This window comes from Geospiza fortis, unplaced genomic scaffold, assembly GCF_000277835.1.
Source record: "Geospiza fortis unplaced genomic scaffold, GeoFor_1.0 scaffold104, whole genome shotgun sequence".
Classification (NCBI taxonomy): domain Eukaryota; kingdom Metazoa; phylum Chordata; class Aves; order Passeriformes; family Thraupidae; genus Geospiza; species Geospiza fortis.
Genome location: NW_005054325.1, coordinates 465,242 through 489,196, shown reverse-complemented (window position 1 = coordinate 489,196; position 23,955 = coordinate 465,242). Strand labels below are relative to the sequence as shown.

At 38.1% G+C, this 23,955-nt stretch overlaps 1 protein-coding gene across 1 annotated transcript in view; it reads right to left on the bottom strand.

Moving 5' to 3' along the window:
* TGFBR1 (transforming growth factor beta receptor 1) overlaps positions 1-23,748 on the bottom strand; it is a 28,301-nt gene extending 4,553 nt beyond the window's left edge. Inside the window, exons 1-7 of the mRNA XM_014306995.2 lie at positions 23,347-23,748; positions 22,719-22,961; positions 16,581-16,811; positions 8,717-8,884; positions 8,049-8,205; positions 1,931-2,055; positions 1,167-1,297 (exon numbers count right to left, since the gene is read on the bottom strand). Coding sequence (XP_014162470.1) covers positions 1,167-1,297; positions 1,931-2,055; positions 8,049-8,205; positions 8,717-8,884; positions 16,581-16,811; positions 22,719-22,961; positions 23,347-23,551 — 1,260 coding nt within the window. The 5' untranslated portion in view covers positions 23,552-23,748. The remainder of the gene's footprint in view (positions 1-1,166; positions 1,298-1,930; positions 2,056-8,048; positions 8,206-8,716; positions 8,885-16,580; positions 16,812-22,718; positions 22,962-23,346) is intronic.
* Positions 23,749-23,955: the final 207 nt, after the last annotated feature.

Genomic DNA, 23,955 nt, shown 5'->3' with positions numbered 1-23,955 from the left:
TTCTCTAAACACTGGAGAGCAAACCTGATGTTTTTCAGTAGACTTTGGCCCATGAAAATAATATTTTAATGAAAAATTATTAGCTTGTCTGTAACTGTTTTCTGAATTTTCACACCAGACAAAAATACACTCTTTTAAATTGTACTTGCAGTTCAAGAGTTACTTCAATGCACAGCAATTAAGTTCATGAGCTGTCTTCCTCAGATTGAAGCTCTGCAAGGATTCTAAAAATTTTTGAAGTATTTTTATCCTTCAGAGAGGCAGTCTTTGAAATCTGAGTCCTTCTACATGTTATTTGTAACAAGGCAAATAACAAAAACGGCAGATTAAATAAAGTAACAGCTCCAAAGTACCATGAAAGCTGTATTACCTTAGTCATTTTAATCCCAATAACTAGCTGTCTCACAGTTTGTGGGTGCATTCACCACCTTTCTCTCTTTCCTGTGCACTCTTGCCCAACTCTTAGCCATGCATTCATTCCACACCTGCCACAACCCAGGTTCCCTCCTCTATCCAAAGCACCCCATCCTTATCAGTCCCCCACTGCTCCTGCAGCACACTGAAGCTGTTGCCCCAAGCTGTGAGTCACTGGTTGTGACAGAGCAATGCTATGGAATATTCCCTCTGACTAGTTTGGGTCAGCTGTCCTGGCTCTGCTCCCTCTCATGCTCTTGTCCACACCCAACCTACCTGAGAAATGGAAAATGCCTTAAAGCTGGTAAGCACTGCTCAGCAACAGCTAAACCATCAGTGTGCTATCAGACTGTTTTGGCCACAAATCCAAAACACAGCATTATGCAGCCTGCTATGAAGGACGCTGACTCAATCCCAGCCAGACACAGTACAATTTATTTACAATGATGCTTCCAGCATAATGTAATTCAGACTAGCTGTAATTTATATTAGCATCATCTATGCTTCACAGGAAGGGATCCTAGAATCCCCCATGCAGAGTTAGCTATTAACTTTTATGAAATTACATTTAAATACTTATGTATAACCAAGGAACAATGCTTTTAATAAAACCATAATGATCAGAATGAAATTAATTAAGTTCTCCTAAAAGCAGCTCTTCTCCTTTCAACAATAAGCATGATTTTTAAGCCACTGAAATCACTAAAAGCTCTAGTGTCCATTAAAGCAGCTTTAGCAAGGTTAGTTAATACCTCACAGCTCTGCCATCTGTTTGGAATATTGGGCCTTAACTTCTGTTCACACACAACTTTCCTCATTTCTTCAACAGAAGGATCTGAAGGAACGAGGTCATAGTATGGCAACTGGTAATCTTCGTGGATTCCTGTAACAGGTTGAAAATAGCTTCATTTTAGCTAACACTGGATTATGTATTCTTCACTTTTTACTGTGTTCCTTATCAGTACCCTACCAGGTCTTGGTTTTCATTTTTAAAAGTTACATCACAACAACTGACAAATAAATAAATAAAAATCCTTAACCACACCTTAGAAGTGTTTAGATTACCCTTCAAAGATCTAAAATTTATAAAATTGGAAGAGATAGAAGCTACATCAAATCTTTCACATGCCATACTAAAAACATGCTTCTTCAGAGCACATGATAGATAACAGGATGCTTCATTTTAAATAAGATATAGATTTATCTGAACACATTATAGCTAGGTCTTGTGGTGTTTGCCTCTTGCTCGTAAGAGTATTAAATTTAACCCTTTTCTCCCCTCTATGTAAATATTTGGAAAAAAAGAAAAATATTTCCTATTTTCTTCAACAAGTATGGTCTGTCCATTTAGAAAGAGGTTGAACAGACCAGTTATCATTTACAGGATTAACAACTAGAAAGTCTGAGATCAACTGGCTATTACTTTGCACTGTTTTTTGAGCAAACTGTTTTCAGAACCTGAATAAGTGCCTCATATTTCCCTAATATGTCCCATTTTATAAAGATTGCCACATACCACCAATTGAACACCGCCGAGCTATTTCCCAAAACACTAATCCCATTGCATAGATGTCTGCTCGTTTGAATGACTCAAAATGTTTCATATTTATGGAATCATCTAGGACTTCAGGAGCCATGTACCTGTGTGGAAAAAAAAATATTTCATAAACACTTAAGAATATAAAAAATTCAGCACTACTGATCAGCTCAAATACAAAATAATGTATTTTTGTGGAAAAGGAGATAAAAGAAAACTCTGCTTCATTAAGATTATCCAATCAGAGACAATGCAATGTAAAGGGATAAGTAAACTGAGAGAAACAAGCAGAGAAATAGGGGGAATAAGTAAAACGTGAAACAATAAACTAGAGCTATAAATCTGATAGAAGAAGGCACAACTGAGACAGTGACAAAGACCAGAAGTCTCCAGTTCTTCACTGAGAGGCTATTAAGAAACTCCAGGCCTAACTTTATAGAGGTGCAGTCTGGACCTTGTGAGTGCTAATATGTGGGAAAGAAGAACACCACGAGGATTGAGGATATTGAAGGAAGGCCTGTGCAACTACACAATGCTTATCAAGGAATGTTCAGGACACAGGGAACAGAAATGTGGCAACAGATAGGAAAGGGTAGCAAAAGGGCCTGCTGCATAAAAGGTTGCTGGTCTGCACATGCTCATCAGCATATCCTATTTAATTAAATCTTAACTATTCTGTGCAATCTCACTGTCAAGCCCATGTGCACATGCTCTCTAAGAGCTGTGTGTCAGCAGCTGGAGGCAGGCATGGGTCTGTTCAGGTCTAGCAACTGCAGCAGCATAAGGGATGAAGCTGAAACTACAGAGAAGGAATGGTCCAACATCAGTAGCTGGAAGGGGAACTACAGGTCCTAGGAGCACATCTGCATGTGGTAAGAGCACCTATCTGGAGCTAGTGGTCATTCTGTGAATGAATTCTGGGCCAGCAACTGTAGTCTGATAGAAGGTGAAGGAAACCCTGGTACCAGCAACTGGAACGAGTGGGTTTGCTTCAGCTACTGAAATAAAACCATGGATCACAGGCTTCATGGTCACAGCTTACAGGCACCAGCTACAGCAGAGAAAGGAGATGAGAAAAACAGAGTAAGGGTCTCTCATCACCAGCAACTGGAGCAGGAGTCACAGGCTGCAAGGTCTGTGTGCCTGGGCACCAGCTGCTGGGCTGAGCAAGAAGATTTGCATTTCTCCAACCTTGCACAGCTGGTGTGCAGGACTGTAATTAACTAGCAACCTTCAAGCTGGTCTAGCCAGCATCCAGGCAGCCCAGGCAGGGATATTTGCCAGGACAAGAGCCCATGCTGATATTTGAGGGAATCCATGCAGGTAGGCATGCTTACAAATACATCAGCTGTTTGCTGCTGTGCATTAACCCAGCTGGTGAGTAGGAGATCCATGGAGGTCAGAGCATTAGACACAGCAAGCCTTGGATGGATGGTTGAGGGGCTCATAAACATGGAGTTTGAGCCCCGCATGGAGTTGTGAGGCTGCAGAAGGGAGTATGTACTTTCATTAATGAAGTTCAATCCTGATCAGCTGAAGAGAAGGCAGGAGACTTGGCTGTCTATAGTTATGTTTTATACAAGTTCTGACAGTGTTTCACGTGGGTGTTGAAGACAGCACATGGTGCACAGCAATCTGTATAATCAGCCCTATCAGTACAATATGTGTCTGTGTATGACTGGTTGGATCCCAAGGAAGAAAGCAGCAGCCACATCCATGGGCCTCAGATGAACAGAGCCCTAGCCCTTTGGAACACACCAGCTGGGCTCCAAGGGTCAGGCTAGAGGAAGTCCCTCTTCCTGTAATCTGAAAAAGTATAGCAGCCACTTAAAATATCCCCTAACAAGCCTAGAGCAGGAGTAGACAAGAAGTGCCGGTTAAGAAACTAGCACTGTTAAAAATTTCTTGACAAAGGCCCACTATCATTGTAGTACCCAATTTTTCATCATACAGTTTGCAAATCCCACCCTATACCATGCCTTTTTTAAAATTAGAAAGTTATGTGGGTTACAAATTAACAACTCTTCTCATCAATTTGGTTTACCCACATTTCCTGCAAGGAGAAACATCTGTAACAAAGTTTCTCTTAAGAAACAAGGCCTGAAACCCATCATGGCATCCAAGTGATTGTTACCTCGTTTAGTGAGTAAGTCTGAGGTGGGAACACCAAGCAAAACATCAGTGCAGACCTTACTGCAAGAGCTACTGACAGCAGCATCCCTGCTGGCTGCTGGGAAGAGTGAATGTTATTTGCTGCATCAAGTCAACATCAGTGGTAGCACTGCTCTCTCATTCTGATTGGGTTCCGGCAGCTAAATCCAGTATGTGATGTTTAGCAGAGTTCAGTGTGTTTCTCCACATCACCACCCCAGCAGTCTCAAGCTGACATACCAATGAAGCAGGCCAACAGTGGCACCTGGGCTTTGAAGAGCAGAATTGAGTGGTAAAAAAGCAACAAGTGCAGAATACTGGAGGGGAATACAGTGCCAGGCAATAGGTCTACCTCTGGAACAGTCACAGAGGCCTAGACATGGTTTCATTTAATCAACAGCATTGTAGGATTTTCTTTTCCAGTATCAGGGATGGTAGGTAGAATGCAAGACACACTGCTTAAAAGAAATTTCAGGACTCCCTCAGTACCACAGAAATTCCTACAGAAATGACAGATATAAGAAAGCAAGGGCTATCAAGATATGTAAAAAAATGCAACAAATAGTTGCATTTGTTCTGAATTACCCAGAACTTCAACAAAATTTGCTGAGATCAGAGTTCTCCTAAGGCATACAAATTCCTCACAAGTAATAAACACAGCACAAGCAGAAGACAACTGTCTGAGTTGAGTGTAAGGTTTACTTTGACAGTATTTATTGAATGGAAGTGGAGTATTAAGTATTGTTGCAATCTTTGATATGCAGGCTCAAATTGTTCTGGTCCACCCATATCAAAGATGTTTTAATCAAGAATGGAAGATTGTGGTGAACACCTTAATGCTCTCCAAGGATTCTGCATTACAGGATACTCTTATGGTACTTCATGTGCTTGACACTAAGTGATTATCTTGGAGCCTAGCAGAAAGAATATTTGATCTATCTTAAGATGCCATGAGGATGAAAAGAGTGATGGACCTGAAAAAACAGTAACTAGGAACCCCAACCATGGTGCAAGATGTCAGCCGGAAACGCTAAACAAGCAGTAAAGGAGATTCTCTTGACTTCCGTGAACCATCCAAAGAACAAGGTTTTTAACAGGAAAGTCCACAAGAGGCCTGAATGTGGCAAAAAATCCCCCCCCCCCAACCATGTGAGTTCCATTGGCAAATTGACCTCTTACCATGGTCCTCCATCAATGCATTTAGATTGGCTTTGGCTTCCATGACACAGAATGGTGAATGACTGCTGAGAGATTATTGCTGGAACAAGCAAGGCAAAAGGCAAGGAGGTCACGTAGTGAGGTCAGCAGCTCAGCCATTTCATGGCTGTTACACAAAAGGGAGAGAAGCAGGCATTTCCTTGTCAGATTATGTGTTGGAAATGCATTGCCTGGCAGAAATGGTACCTTAGGTTCTGGAGAGAGCAACTCTGTTTCATAGAGTAACTCTGACCTGAGCAAGGTCTGCAGCTCAATATCATCCAAGAACAAAAGGATAAGTCTACAGAGAAGGGTATGAAGTGTGTTGAGCATGGTCTTGCCAAACTTTGGGTGCCTGCTGACCTCTTTCTCCCATCTCTTTTAGTCCAAAAGCCCAGTACTAGTTGTCTAAATTTCTTGTACAACATAAAGGGAGTTTTGTGTCATGAACTAGACCCATACACAAAATGTTGTGTGGCATCTCCTTTCATCAAGCCTATACTCTACAAGGTAGAATTCTGCCCATATTTTGTTTAGGTAAACTTCTAAGAAACACCCATGGTAAGAATTTGCTGCCAAACTTCTTTTAAAATGCAATGTATCTGAACTATCAAAAGTAATAGCTGAGCCACACTTCTAAAAAAATAGGAGGAGAATAAGGGTTTTTTACTTGCCTCAGGGAGTGAGAGAGAGATTCTATTTCCTTCTCAGTTTAAAGCTCACATTCCCTGTTTTATGTTGCAGGCTGAGCTGTGAAAGCACACAGTTCACCCCTCTGGTAAAGCTAAGCCTCTGAACAGAAAAGAAATAAAGTCAGAGAATTCAGTCAGAAAGAGGGATCATCAGTTTGACTCAACACCCCGATCACTCACACAAGAGTAAGTCTGCTTGCTCCCTAGACATACATTTTTACAACAATCATTAGAAAAACAGACTTCATCAAATCTCCCTGAACTTGTACACAAAGCTTCCATGTGCAGAAGAGGTACCAGCAGCGGCAATCAGTGGGAGTTAAAACTGTCACTAAACAGGTAAGACTTGAACTGTACTATGAAAAATTAATCAGAGGTGAAGTTACTTACCTAAGAATGCACAAAAGGAAGAAGGGTCTAAGCCTTTTACAAGAATGAGCAATTTTCAGAGAGGTAGAAATAAAAGGGGAAACAAATTTAGCCGTCCTGCTGCCCACTGCAGCAAGCAAGAGCTCCTACAGCTTTACCCTTGTGAAGAAGCATAAGACAGATGAACAAGCAAATTAATAATGCCTGTGCAAGAAAAGATCCGGTAAGTGGGATCCACAAACACAGCTGAAAGGATGCTTTCTCCACTGCCGAGACTAAAGAAAGTAACTGATTTGTATGTCATTTTCCTTTGCATGTAGGTGTAGTAGAAAATTCAAAAATCACACGTGGCATGCGCCCTGCATGCAGTCAAATTTGTAATGACGAATTCTGAAATAAGCCTGCTACCGGACACTTTGAGAAGGAATAATACTCAGATCCTTATAATTTAGAACTAGTTCAGAAAATAAATCTTGCCTGACCATTTGTGTGGTATTTTTAAAATTGGCAAAGGACTAGTAGAGCAGAGCTTTAGAACAAAGTAACTTCAGCAATGTACATGTCAGTAAAATAAATTTTCAGTACATGTTGTAAAAGCTTTAGTTAACTGAGCCTTAAAATAATGTTTAAGTGTTTTTTTTCCCTTCCACAAAGATACAGCTCAAGGGGCATCCTAGTTCACTGTAAAAACTCAATCAACCCCCCACCCCGCAGTATCGCTTGCTAAAGGGATATAGAAATAAAAGTGGTTTTGATGTATAAACTGGAGATTGGAGAACCTCAACACAATTTTTTCAAACACTGCTAAGCCATATGGGCTTGCTTAGCTGTCACATATTCAGTGCTGTGTCATACTCCAGCTTGACACAGCACTGAACCTATAGGCATTAGAAGAATGAAAAGCTGCCCACATCCAAAATGCTTGCTGTGGTTCACTGTTAGTGCTGCTACCTCTGTATGCTGTATAGCTGCATGGATTACTACAGGAAATTTATTTATAGCTTCCAGTTATTATTGCCTGAAGGTTCACCAATGATAAATTACTGACAGCAAGTTTTATTGCACTTGTGCTGACTCAGTTAAACAGCTCTCAATTCTTCTAGGGCAAGAAAAACCTGTATTTCCAAATTCAGAAAAAGTTTTTAAGAGAGACTATACTGACTCATCCACTTAAGATTCTATTTATGCATTAATGACAAAGATGACTGTTTTAACTTCTTGCATTTCTTTAAAAAATGTGATTCCAAGACAGCCCCATGTCCAAGACTTTGCACCTTGTATGTTCTTCCACACAGGCTTCACACTGACAACTGCAGCTTTTTACTGTCACTACCAATATCCTGTTTTACACTCCTGATTTCCATGCAATACATGGCAAGAAGGAGAAAGAGAGCACTGAAGTCTCTAAAATCATCAGTCATGAAATCTCTTAATTGTTTGAATTAATATTTGTGCCCTACAATACCTTAGCAAGTTTTCAGCATTTTACACAAGCCAACATTGAATGTGCCTTTTACGCGCCTACCATCTAGCTAAAATACCAGCTGACAAGGAAGTGACTAAGAACTCTATCTGCCATTACATGTTCTTGCTGCTTATATTTCTATCAACACAAATTTATATGGGACAAGAAAAACCAAAGCATTTTATCACAAAAGTCACCTGATACATTACATAAATGATTTTACCTTTTTGTTCCCACTCTGTGGTTTGGGGCAATGTCAATTGTGTCTGTAGCTGAATCGTGCCTAACCGCCAATCCTAGGTCTGCAATGCAGCATGTTCCATTCTTTTTCACCAATATGTTTTTTGATTTTAAATCTCTGTGGGCAATTGCTGGTTTGCCTGTAAAGGAAAAAAAATAGAATTTGTAAAAAAAACTCCAAACCAACCTCCTTTTATTCTAAGACTGGTGCAAGCTTCTGTTTGAAGGAACAGAATTCCTTCCAGTTCTGACACTTTATGTGCACCAGGGTACCTCCTGAAATCATTCACTGTAGATTGTCTGGCTGTTCAGGAAAGTGCCTTTCATGTTTACTGTATTACACCCCACTTGCTCCTTTCCCTCTTCCTGCAAGTATTTATTGCACACACATCCTACTCAAACATTGTCTCAACTCAAAGTTAAGAAGATGCTACATGCACCATTTCTTGGTGCCTTTTAACAGGTATTTTGTAGGAAGGATTGTTACATCACAATACCAGAGAAAAGAAGGCAAAAAGCCTTTCAAATTAAGAAGTTCTGTGAATTTGGAAATCATCACAGAGTAGAACGAGTTACTTATGTGTCATTAAAAAGCAACCAAAAAACCAACTAGCATTATCCACATGACAAGCAGAAGAGTTGTAAGATTACCTTGTGTGCCAACAATTTCCATGTGCAGATGAGCAAGACCACTGGCAGTGGACAAAGCTAATTTTATCATTCCTTCCACTGTTACTGTGTACCTGTTCAGGTAATCAAAGAGTGATCCATGCTCATGATAGTCTGACACTAACCACAGCTGAGTCCATGTACCATTGTCTGCAAAATAAAACTGGCATGAATACCACACATACACACACATATATGACAAATAAACAATATGTTCCACTTCTATACAACACTTACGAAGTACAAATTATGGTCTGCAAGTAAACTCTGTAAATTAGACTCTTACTATTAGTCTTGTTTTTGAAAAGCTTAGTGAGTATTCTTGTATTTAAATTAAAACACAAACCATAGAAAACTGATGTCACTGTAATTCTGAGGTGTATATTCAGGGTGAACTGTTCAGGATATTAGCCAGGCCTTGCCTTTCCCTAGGTTTCCTACTAGAGTGGGACACAGAACAGTGCTGAATGCATCATCCAAGACGAATCCCATCACTATCAGTCTAGCACAATATTGTCCAGGCTAATCATAAAAAAAAAAAGTGTTTCAAACTTTGCTCCCTGATTCCTTCAGTCTTCCCATAACCTATCAGCTTGGGAGACAATTCCCACAGTGGATTTTTCCTCCTGGAGTAGAAGCTTACAAGCAGCAATCAGACACAAAGTTAAATCCCACCTCCAATGACCTCTAAATTGCTGGCCAAAATTGAGGTTTCCAGGAGGCACAAAGGTAAAGAAAGCAAAAAACGCCGAGGAAATCAGTTTGTTTTGACTTTTGATTAACTATGACAAACAAGATGGGCCACAATACATTTGTAGCTATCTCAAGGCATACAAATGACATATAAGAACTTAATGGTTCACATTACTAAAGCAGTGACACAAAATACCTTAAAGTTTAAGCCACAGAAAGAAGACTGTCAAAGGAATTCAAATCAAGATGGGAGCAAAAGTATTTTTTACCTAAGAAGTAGAAATATACCTAGGAAAGAACAATCCTGCCACAGAATAGGTTTCCCAATTTTGTTGTGTTATAAAATCACCTCTCCTGTGGCAGACTTGAAAGTGTTTTTATAGCTGGCTAGTTTTACAGAAGAATCTTTCATCTCTTTAGAAGAGCAGTTATCCCATAAAAGACATCTGTCGGACTCCTAGCTTGAATTATATAGCCCCTATTCTCTCAGAACAAGTGAGAGCACTCAGCACAAATCAAAAAGATGTCTCATTATGTGATAGTCCCTAAAGATTGCTCAAGAATATGAAGAACATGAAAAAGGGAAAAAAGTTCAGAACCGATTTCCTATTGCAAGCATACTGAAAAAAATTTACTTTCTAAAGAACAGTCTTGTCTAGAAAAGCCAGAAGTACAAAATGCCTGCTCTAAAGATTGACAGAAACTACCTTTATAGAAACACTTGTGCTTATCTTTAACTTAACACTTTGGTGGGGGTGGGAAAACTTGCAAACATCCCTTTTATTTGGATGTTTTTAGGGAAGTCAGTGACGCCATTAAAAAGATCTAAAAATAAAATATAAAAATAAAAAAAAATCCACCAAAATTAAAAAGCCTCCAAATACTTCAGGGTAAGAAAAATACATTCAAACAATTCCCATAATGGAAAGAGAACTCTGGCTTGCCACATTTACAGAATAGTCTCAATGAAGTTGTTTAAACAGGTTAAAAAAAAAAAAATCAGTCACATACTCCAACCTGTACAAGAATGGTAAAGTGCACTACTGCTGCAGGAAGAGTCTTTGGGGATGCCTAAGTGCTGTTTTTTAAAAAGGAACACGGAAATTAAAGATTAAAAAGAAAATAAAATCTTAAGTTATTTTTTAGTTAGAACTGCTGCATCTCTTGCTACTTGGCAATATCCAAGCACAAACTCATAGAACTCAGCATAGTACTAAATGTGACTTTTTCCTAAGAGAACTGTGGTCTCTGAGGAATCAATCCAAGAGTATTGGCTTCACTAAACTAGCCTTAGAGAACCATTAGAAACAGGTATGAGTTCACAGGCACAGAAAAGATGCTCTTAAATACACAAAGAGCTGCAGAAGTGTTGCAGACATCTCTTTGTGAAAATCCTTTCTTAGGATTTTTCCTGCTGAAACTGAGAAGTTTCAGCAACAAGATGTAAACAATGGGTATCTGCTGCCGTGGAATGCAACAGGTCCATCTGGATTGGCCCATCTTGGATGTTTTTAATTAATGGCCAATCAAGGACCGAGCTATCTCGAACAGAGTCTGAGAGAGCTGCTTTTGTTATCATTCTTTCTTTTCTATTCTTAGCTTAGCCTTCTGAGGAAACCTTTTCTTCTTTTCTTTTTAGTATAGTTATAATGTAATATATATATCATAAAATAATAAATCAAGCCTTCTGAACATGGAGTCAACATTCTCATCTCTTCCCTCACCTGACAACCCCAGTGACCACTGTCACACAGAAGTTCCAAGTAAACTAACCTTATCATGTGAGAATATTTTCTTCACTCAGTTTTATTCTACTGCTTCATCAGTTATGACCCTACATTGCCTGAAATAATCCTCTCCTGGGCATTAACATCATACACATTCATTACTTAGTCCTGTATTTTATTTCTTCTCCTGTTTCTTAGGAGTGGGATACCTCAGCAGGTGTCTGTACTAGCCACCTAGCTGTAAGGAGGGAAATAAAACTAATTTATTTAGTCTACCAGACCTATTGTGTTTAAAAAGCTCTATAAAAGATGTCAGTTTCTGAAGAATTATCACAGCTTTGATTCAAGACTATAGCGCCTTTGCATAAAGCTCCTCCCCCCTTAACACTACATTTCCTCCTAAAAGGGGAATATGCTGCTGGCTACAGACTCTTCTATTCAGCTTTATCTTATGTATTACCTGCAAGTTTTAATATTCAAGCTCTAACTTCCTTCCAAAGAAGAAATATAAACTGGGCTTACCATCCAGTCTGAGAAGAATCATGATTCTTTCCTATTATGTGCCATATTTGTGACCCTTCAACCAGATTTTAAGAAGGGACAGTGCTACATCAAAATCAATTATATAAATAATTACAGGCAAGCTGCAATGCAGCAATAGGTCCAGTGTCCAGCTATCAGAAGGGACCTACTATGTTTGCCTTGCCTTGCTATATTTGACAAGCCATACATTTGTTTAGCACTCTAAGCAGAACATGTTACAATAAACTTAAGTCTTCTTATTCTGTTGACAGTAGTTGATTATTACCAAGTAATAATTGACCTGACCTGTAAAATACCTGAGTATTTTTAGCTGCACAGTAAACAGCATCTGCCATGAAGCTTTCAATCACAGGATTTGCATTATCAGGTAGGAAAAAGTGATTACACTCAATAGTAATTACATACAGTAGCCCAGCTTTCCATGACTAGGCAATCTAACTTATTTTATGAACTCACAATGATCAAGAATCTCAAATAATTTCAGAATATTCAAAATTTATAAAAAATTTACATGTGTTATTGGAAACATATCTAAGATTAATTATGGTTATTTCAGCTATTTCAGGACACCTGAAAGTATTTTATACCACCAAGGACACTCAGAAGTAAAAGATTTTAATTTTAAACTCCAAATAAACATTGAAATTCTGAGAAAAGAAGCTTTCAGATTTGTTGTCAGGAGACTGATTACAGTTTGGGAAAAACATTACTAATGTTCAAGCAAAATCCATCTTAGTAGAGCTGACTCATGAAGAAAGGAATTTATACAATTGCTATATCAAACATATAATCAAGTTTCAATTAAAATTCAATTGACTGGAATCACTTAAGTGAAAAATGTTTTTTTTTCCACATCAACACTAGCGAAACAAAAATGTTTTCTGTGGTGTTATGTAGCTAAGTGTTTCAAAGCAGATATTTAGCCTTTTTTGGCACATCGATAATGTAATATTAGAAAAAAAACCCAGGAAAAAGCAGTGAAAAAATCAGATTCAGATGGGATCTCCCACTAGAAGTCTCTTAAAAAGGAGATATTCAGGGAGATAGCACTTTTGTCAGTGACTAGAGCATGACTGGTGTCTTGTTAGCATAACAGCTTGACTCTATCGTGTTGACACAGTCATCTGACTCAATGATGAAAAGCACTTGAGCTGTGCAGATTCCCTCTCCTCAGGGTAAGGCCAGAGCTTCAAAAAGAATAAATGTCTGAAATATTACTTCTCAAGAGTCAGGAATTCTGCTCATTTCTTTGCAGCATATTGTTAAACATCACTTTTGGGCATCTACTTACCATGAAAGGTGTTCTGACTGAACCAAACTATCATACTGGGGAGTGTGCTTTCAGTTAAGGGGAAGGAATGGAGAAGTCAAGGTATTTTAGTGCATAAAGTTATCTGGAAGTGTGCAGTGCAAGACTTCATCTTATTTTAATCTGCCTACAGACAGTTAAGATTACAGTCAGCTAATGCAGAGAAACCTTTAGTACTGTGAACTGTTGTGACAGTGGTCACAAGGGTTCTTGAATTGGGGAAGAGACGAGAACGTTGACTCCATGTTCAGAAGGCTTGATTTATTATTTTATGATATGTATATTACATTATAACTATACTAAAAAGAAATAGAAGGAAAGATTTCCAGAAGCTGCTAAGCTAAGAATAGGAAAAAAATAGAATGATAACAAAAGCCGCTCTCTCGGCCTCTGGATTGGCCATTAATTAAAAACATCGAAGATGGGCCAATCCAGATGGAACTGTTGCATTCCACAGCAACAGATAACCTATTGTTTACGTTTGTTTCTGAGGCCACAGCTTCTCAGAAGGAAAAATCTTAAAGCAAAGATTTTTCACAAAGAGATGTCTGTGACAAACTGTGGTTGCTGACGCTACTCTTTTGCTACTAGAATAGTACAGTTAAGTAGTCCCTGATACTTTACCTTGAAGTAACTGGGTTAGAAAAAACAATACAAAAGACCATGCACAAAAACTGTGTGTTTAGATGGCACAAAACAAGACAACACATGGCCCTGAAAGTAACTTCCCTGACCCAGCAGAATTTGGAAGTTAGCACACACTTGCTATGCAAAGAGCTACCCAGAACACAGAAGTTGTCAGGCAGATCACAACTGCAGTTAAAACCATTCATTGCTTCTCAGCCCTCAAGCTGCATTAACTGTAGCGCTTATTTCCCAGTGAATTACAGGATGGGAAGCAGACAGATTGGACCAGCTCCTGTAGCCTTCTGAACATGATGCAGGTCTGGGGAAGCAGAAAAGAAGAATGTGCCATTAAGGCACATGGACAGTCTAAAGAGTGTAGTAGAAAAAGGAGTGAAAACAGCAGTTCAGTCACAAGCTCTAATCCAAACACACCCTCCTACCCAAAGGAACCCCTTCCACCAATTTTACACTAAACAGACAGCCAGATGTTCCTCAGCAGTTGTGAAAAACTGTAGTTGAGGTAAGAGGAAAGACCTTATTAATGCCTTCAGCAGCAGCAAGAACTGAAGCATGCCTTGGTTCTACAGCTCTTTTACTAGTCCTTTGCTAATTTTAAAACTACTAGTACTCCTGTATCCCGGCAGTCATCTTTGCAGTACCTCAGACACACAGATTCTTGCAGTCTAATGACTTTGTGCATTCCAGCCAGACTGTAGTAACTCCTGAATACATTCAAAAGTCAGCCCCACAGAGAAATGGATGCAAACTCTCCACAGACATTGCTGCTGTGAACGAATACATAATCTTGCACCTGGCACCACATGAACATTCATCAGTTAGCATCAGCATCTACAATGGAGGACTGTTCCTTAAGCCACTGCAACACTTAGGTGTTCTTAAGCCATTGTTCTCTGAAGCCATGCTGTGATACACCTTCTCCTTTTGGAGTACCATGATGGTGCACCTGCTAAACTGGGAGAGCTATCCCCATAACGGTCCCTCTATGTTCTCTCATTTAACGGGATACAGGTGGCCTGAAGTATTCTAAACAAGAGTTGAAGTTTTAACCTCCTTCAATATTCAGAACTGAATTCTTAGTCCAGGGAGCAAATTGTGTGTACATATTTCCTCACTGAGAGAATGCAGAAGGAAATACTATGAATTAATTCTGCACTGATGGGTTAAAAACAACAACACAGATTTCTGCATCTGCTCAGACAGCAATACTGTTAGAAAACACAGTCAAGAATAGTGGCATTTTCAAAACACATTTTTTATCTACTTTTCAAAAACCAGATACCAACCAGTTCTCATTAAAGTACAAGAGCCTTACTCTGAAGGCCCAAAACCTCAAACAGTGACATGACCTATCAGTTAAGGATTTCTTCTTTGTACATAAAGCATATTAACAGAAAAAAAATTCATATCACATTATGAGGAAACTAAAGATGACCAAGTCAAATGCTATAGCATCTGCAACACAAACCAGCAAGCAAGAAATTATCTAAAAAACCCACCCATTTAGGAAACCTTTCTCATACCTCCTCTTCACAGCAGTCAAATGTATTTTTGGGACAAACTACCTGGAGGTTTCAGGCAAAATGAGACACTGGTATACTTACAGAGGATTTTGTGAAAAGTTACATCTAAGGTATTGCAATATATCCTTTATGCTTTTAAATGAGAAATAGAAGCTAAAGCTTCTGCAGAGATAGCTCTTCATTTATGGCTTTAATGCAGCTGATCTAATTTTAAACCCAGGCTCCAGATACTCACTCCCCTAGGCCAATCAGAGCAAACTCCAACTCTTGCAGGTGCTGGTAATACCAAATACAATTATAGGCATGAAAATAAGACAGTTTCTCATGGTAAGCATAGTAAGCTGCAGGAAAAAGTTGCCTGGTATTGTGTTGATCTGCAAGCTCTTGGAGGATAAGAAGTTGCACAAACATCTGTTAGGAGCAAGTTAACTTACACAACCCTTTCCTGGAGAAGCGCTCTGCACAATCTCTTGGATTCTCTTCCTATTCTACAGATTTATATAGAAACTTGAAATTCATCTAATGGTAATTAAAAAGAACTTTACACATATACTTGACCCTCACTAAAACCATTTAGGAATTTCCCACAAAACTGAGAGCCTTTTAAAAATCCAGCATGTGTGTGAATTATTGACTCCTCCCTAATGTAACAGAATTTTCTGTTAATGCTTTCTCCACAAAGAAGTCAAATGCCATTTGTGGTGAAACATGCAATTTCAGATGAAAATAACTGAATGAAACAGCATCTTAATATTTTAGCTCCCCTTAATGAAAGAAACCCAAAACTTGGTTTTGTCAGATTCTTGGCTCTTTACTGGAATTGCAGGAAAATCCAAGAAACTTTAATCTGTCCAAAAATCACAGCAAATCAAAGTTGAAAAAATGGTTCCTCTAACTGGATGATTAAAGGCTTATCAGGAGAGCTTCAGGAAGCAGGTATAGTTTTTTACTACTAGAAACAAATAATTCCATTTTTGCAATAGATTTTCTAGTTGGATGTCTAAAAGAATAACATCTCATAACTCAGCCTTAAGAATAAATCTTCTACCTCCTACTTTATATGAGGACAACAGGATGAGACATGATCTCTTTCAGTCCCACACATCTATATTATTAGGCTATGAGGTACAAGTATTCAGCAGATGTGTGGGCTCACATGATAAGGCATCCCCTTTTTGATACCAAAGCATTTTAAACAAATTTAAACAAAGCATATTCTTCTGAAAAAAGAGACAATGTACTTTTTCCTTCATTAAACCTATGAAAAATGTGCCAAACCCTGAACTCCTGCAGTAACAAAACTATTTTTTGTTACTATTAAATGGATCCTCACATTTTTTTCCTTCATGCACTGCTTATTCTGACCAGATGCAGAATCAGCAAAACAAATTCATAGTGTCACCAACCTTTGTTGTCTGCAGCTATAAATCCAAGAATGTTTTCATGGCGTAGCATAACTGTCTGATAAATTTCTGCTTCTCGAAACCATGACCGTTCCTCTCTTGAAGAGAAGATCTTCACAGCAACCTCTTCTCCTCTCCATTTCCCCCGCCAGACTTCTCCAAAGCGACCCTTACCAATGCTTTCTTGAAGTACTATAGTTCTTGCGATTGTTCTTTGCACAAGTAAAGGTAAACCTAAAAAAAAGATTTTACATTTGCTTTAAATATGACTCTACAGAATTAGTACTTATCCCACACACTGAATATGAGACCTTATTTCTATTAGGGTATTTCTCTTAAAATCTTAGAGAGTATGTTCATTCTAACTGCTTGTTGAGGACTGCTAGCAAGCACATAGGTAAGATTCTGCCTTCACCCTTAAAAGGCCAGCTAACAAGTAAGTACTCATGGAGATTATGCTACAAACTACTTCTATAGTTGTCAAAAGCACAACACAAACTTCCTTTCAGTTGGGAATGCTGTCACTTGCTGAGCCATAAAGTTTTATTTAAATGCAGAAAAGAAGCAATGATGAGGCAGTCAGGACCAGGTTTAGGGGTTTTTTGGGGTTGCTTGTTAGTGATGAAAGTGTGTTTTTTTCTTTATTTTTGGAACAAGGATCTGCCCATAACTCTGCTGGCAAAGTAATTTAAAAGCACTTCTGCTACTGGTTAATTTACTTGGCTTATCACTATATAGTCCATTTCTAAGTTAGTTAAACCACACTTATCAGCAACACCAACAGCTGAAAATCCACACTCATTTAGATTTTGGTGTGCCAATAGCATCTTAGTAATCCCAAGTCACTGTAAAATATGAAAACATCCTTGTAATGCAAGCTTCCTGACTTACAGGCCATTCTTCTGCATCTCACTGTAATTACAATAGAGAAAAATGTTTAGATTCATCAAGGTTTTATAGCTTTGGAACATTTACATGCTTTCAGCACAGAGTACCTCTTCAGTACACTTCTGTAATTTTATACAACAAGCAGCACTGGCATCCCTCAACCAGGCTGGATTTTTTGTTTATTTTAAATCTTTCCTGTTGTAACCGCAGGTCTTGTCACTGGATTCCACACTGATACCACACTGCAGGATGAAAACATCAGCCAGGTTATCTGCTTATGATAAGCTCTTTTGGTATAGGATTATTTCACTTTAACCAAACACTTTACAAAGTAATCTTTTATTCCACAATTGCTGCTCCAATATCTGACAGAACACCTGCATTTCCTTATGTTATAGAAAACAAATCCCAACTAATAGCTCAGATAATTAATTCTTGTCCACCTTTGGACAGTCTTTGCTAACAGCAGCACTAGAAGAACATCAGATCTGGTTGGAAGCATTGCCACACTTGTTTCTCAGTCTGAGTAGAGCAAATTAAAACACTGCAGTGTTCAGAACAGCTCCTCAAAAATTCTAGACCTACATGAATTCTCTGCATGGTCTATGCTGACCACATACCTACATGAAGACAGGAAGGAAAAAAAATGTACACTGTACCAGCAATTTAATCATTGTCAGGTGTTGTGATAATGTCTATTGAGAAAGTTAAAACTTTTGCTGTAATAGTCTTCAGGTGAATTGTGCTGCATGCCCAAACTATAGAAGCTCTTCTGAAAAGCCTAACCTTCATTCCTTATGGACAGACTTTTGAAATGCATAAGAGGCCAGACGAAAACAACCACAGGACCAAACTGAACCCTGATAATGTAAAATTTTACTTGATTGGCCAGAGAAAGTTTCTTCCTTGGAATTTATGCACTACTGCAAAATCTACAGGCGTATGTCAAGTACAAGCTGATTTTGTGTACCTGAAATGGGTGATAGGTCATAGAGTTGTATCAGAAAACTGTCTGTATATTCCCACTTTCAGATGCACTGCTTTCAACTTGCTGCACCTTCTATAGACATCTCTTCTTATTTAACATATATGTCCAAGGATATCAGCTAAACATATACTAACCTCTAAACCTAGACAGAATGCATTTCAATTTAACATTACAAACTCCCATTCAGCACAGTAACATGTCACTGTAGGATAAAAACCTTACTGTGATCTATCCACTTACTCCTATATTTATTTTTACAATATTTACAAGATCCAACTTGCTTCTGTATGTCTGAAACTAATCTTTCCCTTACTACTGCTTCTTCTAGAAGACTGGAATACATATTTATCTTGCATTCATAGCAATTCATTACAGACTTTCTGTTGGAACTGAGCAATTTTCTCATTTTGCTATAGAAGACACACAGTTCTATATCACCAGGAACTTGAGCAACTGCTGTACTGTAAACCAGACTGCCTGAAAAGCATCTCACAGGGGACAGCTACAGCCTCAGCCTTTCACATACACATTGGGCACAACTGTACTCCATGCTCTTGGATACACCTCCTTTTAACTGTGCATGAAGAAAGATGATAGCCAGTTTGCTAAGCAGGAGAACAAGAAAATTTGAGCCTATATTAAATTAAACAGCAGCTCAGTGTCTGACACCTTGTATTTAGGTCATCCTCGACACCATGGCCACCTGACTTATTCCTGAAACCTTCATCATAATTTTCTTATATCATACAGTATCCTCAATCCTTCTAGAAATCTAACAAAAAAAGAAAGTTAATTTTCTTTTTCATATATTAAGCGCACTCTGATATAGTTTAGTGACTTTCTAATGCATAAGGAGTTTGTAACTAAATTGGATAATTGAGGAAGTAAATTCCAGAGCACTACAGCTAGCCAACAAAAGTAGCAGCTAGAATTTTGCTCTTATTCATAAGTCTCTACACATAAGACTTCCTCTGATGAGTAATAAAAAAAACAACATTCCATGAACTGTGAAAAATCTTATTCCCTTCAAGTTTGTATGAATTGCAAAATAGTTTTTAAGGAGTTTTATATTCACTTCAGCTGACTCAACTTTGCATTGATTTCTGTGACCCTTTAGATTTCTAAATAGCTTAAGTTCCTGCTGGAAGTCACCTACCAATACTATCCAGAGCTTCTCCTTGTTGTAGGCAATTCTTCCTACTCCCTTGTAACTAAGTGACTTCGTCATTTGTGAGTTAAGACAGTAACAGATGGGCGTCCCCATCTGTCTATACAATATGTAGTTGATATTTAGAGATCTGCATCATGATCTGAAAATCATTCTCAGCTCCAAGAGGCTTTCAAATCCTTCTCTTAGAAGCTGTAGCTTTGCCAGAAGGGTCTATTTCAGATGTTTCATTAATGCCTTTCATGGAGTATCTCCTTATTTCAGGTCTTGTTTGTCATGGAACAGGATGGCAACACTAATGTTAAGTCAAGACCGAATAATTAATAGCAGCTTACTCTTCATCATTGCAGCAAGTGAATCCTCCTCCCTTTTGGTCTGAATAGGAAGCTCATTTTTAGAGCTCTGATTATTTCTCTCTTTTATGCACTTCTCATCAGAGAATACTGAATTAACAAAATTGGTAGAATCCTTTTTATTTTACTATGAGCTCTTCTGGTCTCTCAGCATGAATTTAAGAGTAGAACATGGCTTTTGCATCACCAAACAAAACACTTCCTTAGCTGTGCCTCTTGGGTCCTTATTTTGCCTGTTTTGTACATTTCCATTGCGTTTTGGCAACCTCTTGTCCCAACACCGTCCCTTTCAGACAGTTCAGTTTCTGACAGGGCTAAGCACTGTTTTAACTAGCAGTTCTGACTCTTCTCCCTTTGGAGACCCTTTTCTCTACCCCCAGTTTATTCCATAAAGATACAGTCTTCTCAACTTTAAATGTGCTATACCCAAAGTCTGGATTAAAATACACATTTAAATGAGATTCAGATGCTGTAGGCATACTTCAGGACACAGAAAAGTTATCAATTCAAGTACTAGGGCACTATGAATTTGTATAGTAATTGATTGACTAATTCTGAGGCAAAGTGACACAATTGATTGAAAATACTTTCTGTACTGTTTGTTAGCATTGTGGGCAAGTACCTGAAGCCTCTTCTATTTCACTGTCATAATCAAAGTGAAGTAGAGAACACTAAATAAGGCTAATACTGGTCTTACAAACAGCTCAATAACATGGAACTCACTGCAGCTGAAGTTAAAAGATTCCTTTTAAGGAAACATTCAGCCTGGTTTTACAGCCTTTCAAGCATAAAAGCAAATTAGTGAAGAGGCTCCCTTAGGGATAAGTCAAATTCAACCACATTTGCTGGTTTTGCCCCTTGGATGCATTCACCAGTAGCCAATGCTCAAATACCATAGTAGGTCAGATGCTCTGGGAGTCTAGACCAGCCTGAGTGCCCTGAATTCATCTGCGAAAGCTTAGCAATTCCCTAGCATGCTCCTTTTACTTAAAGAGTAATTTGCACATAGGCAAGGGAAGGGTCAGTAGTTTCTAGCCGTGTGCTCCAGAGGAATAATCATAAGTTTCTTCTAACTTGGATTCTCTGCTTTCCAAGAGCTTATTCTGAAGGAGTACTTCTAGAGTTCTCAAACAAAAAGAGAGGTTCAGAATCACCACAGGTAAGAAGGCCAAAAGAAAAAACAGAGGATTATTCCTGATAATGAATGAAAAGACCAATTAACAACTAAGTTTGAATTTTAATTAGAAATTGTTTTCAGCCTTCCTTAGGAAAAGTCTAGATCTGCAGACATTAAGTAAGAGTGTCACACTTCTAATAGTGTAACAATTATATATATCACATCTTTCTGGATTCCACAATATGTAAATCTGTCTCCTCCATATTATCTATATCTCTGACTACTGCCTATCCTTCCTAGAACAAACAAAACTGGAGACCTAAGTCCAGCATTTGCATTTATCAAGCTCTAGCCCAATATATTGGAAGTTCTATTAACCACTTTCATTATCTGACTTAGCTACTTCTGAAAGTAAATGAGAAAATTGATATGAACACAAATTACTAAAACTTCAGTTCTAACCAGAAAACAACTTACCCTTAACAGGATCAAATCTTATTGAACACACAAAAGCTTCCTCAGATGAAACATAATGACCTACACACCTAGCACAAACCCACCTTCTTTAGAAAAGATATTACTAAAATGAGCTTTTGATCTAGATTTTAAACATGTTCACAAAGTTACAATAATTTTAGTTGACAAAGCAATGGACTCTAAACAGTTGTACCAGTTACTGTCCTTGGAAAAGAAAAACAACCTAGATACTTGGGTTTTGTTGTTTAATTTTTTTCCAGTTCTGAGGAAAAAAAAGATGCAGCAATTGAGAATCGGAGTCTTTCTTTGTAGAAATGTTCTGAAAGGGCATCGTTGTTTCAACACATAGGTTTGAAAGTAGTAGGAAATATTTCAGTATTAAGTTACATAAATTTTATATAGTAGAAAGTTGGTAAAAGGTTGCAGTACACAAACTGCTGTCCTTCTCCCTAACATGGACCAAAGATCCATTAATTTATGCAATGATTTACCTGGCATATCATCCCCTAACAACACTAATTAAACTACAGTTTCATGTCAGAGACCACCATAATCCTGTAGGCAATTAATGGTCAGAGTTATAATAGCTGAAACGCTATGCAGTGAACAGACTAATGCTTCATCTTCCCAGAGCAACACCTCTTCAAGTCAGAATTAAAACAAAAAACCGCAAAATAAAGGGACAGACATTCATCAGACATGGTCTGCATACTGCATCCATTCTATATAGAGAAATGCTATTTGTAATTGAAAAATATCTTCTGTAAGGAAAGAACTGGCTAAAATATTAACTCAGAATATTCTTCATACACCAATAGCTACAATTTTTGTTTTCAATTTAAAGCTAAAAAATACCCTTCATAAAATTATCCAAAAACCACAGAAAATGGTTGTGTAGATAGGCTGTACAGAACAAAAAAGCTAAGTGACAGCCTTACAGAACACAAAACATTTACGATAGATGACTGCGATATTCCCTGAATTATATAACTTACACAAATCAGATGTTGACTGAATGTACAGGAAGTTGCTTTTCTAGCATTTTCTCCAGTTAATTAGAAGTTTAAGTAGATTTGACAATATTAAAAAAACTGAATGCCTTACAAGGCTCTTAAGCACAAAGTAATTACTACTAGAAGTGTCACATTACCTGACCCAGAACCTGAAGTTGTCATATCATAAATTAAATCCTTTAAAGTGGTTCCTTCTGATATAAAGGGACGATCCAATGAAGGGTCTTCTTCGCTTGGCACACGATGATGAATTACAGTACGATTATGACAAAGGTATAGAATCAACATCAGTGAAATGCAGACAAAACAGACAGGTCCAGCAATGACAGCAGCCAGTTCCACAGGTCCTAGGTTAGAAGCTGGTTTTTCTGGAGTAGGGCCTGAAAGTTAAAATAAAAGAAAATTATAAAAGCCATTAATTTCCATTTTTTTCTACTAAAGTTATAGTATCCCACGGTAATATTCCAATTATTTTAATGCATTTGTTAAAACTTTTGCACAGTAACTTTTTTCAGAATCAAAGTACTAAAAAGGACAAAAGCAATGTGCTTATTTACACTTTTTATTTAAGTCTTCAAAACTGTCCCTAACATCCGTATCCAGAAGATAACAACTCTTGCTCAAATATCATGAAATTGTCTTTACCGAATCTAAGGTGTACTTTAGGCCTTCAAGTTTACCTACACTTCCACTCTTACAGAATTTTGTTTGAAAAAATTTAAAAAAATCAAACAAACAAAAAAGCAAAAATCCCAAATCCCTTACCTGGTGTTGGAATTGGAAGTTCTACTTTATTGCAGAGAGGCGTATTACAGCAATGAGACACAGTATGGACTCCATCTCTGGTGGAGGGGGAGCAAACAAATGGCCTGTCTCGGGGAATCAGATCAATTTCTGCTATACACATACTGTTGCGCATTATTTTGTCTGCAGTTCGTGTTACTGAGGCAAAACATACTCCATCTGTCATACATGTAAAGTTGTCTTTTGTACATAGCTGGCAGTAACACTCCAATTCTGTATTGAGAAAAAAGCATTAATGTTAGTATTGGTACACGTTCCGAGCTGAGAAGCAATTTGAATGACTAAAGAAATACAAATTCAGAGTGCTAGGAGGCTCTTTTGGTTACATAAACGCAGAACAGCAACACTAAACAACAATGCTACAAGGCCTTTTAGTGGGACAATAAAATTGGGAGATGAGCAGAAGAAAGTAAAATTTAGATCTGAAGTCATCTCTCTTTACATAGTAATGTATTAAAAGACAAAGGCTAAAATCGTAGCTGTTCCTCCAAGGTAAAGAAGCACCACTACAGTTTCTCCTACAAAAATTCTAGACTTTCAGAACAACACTGCATGAAAGTCTGCTATTTT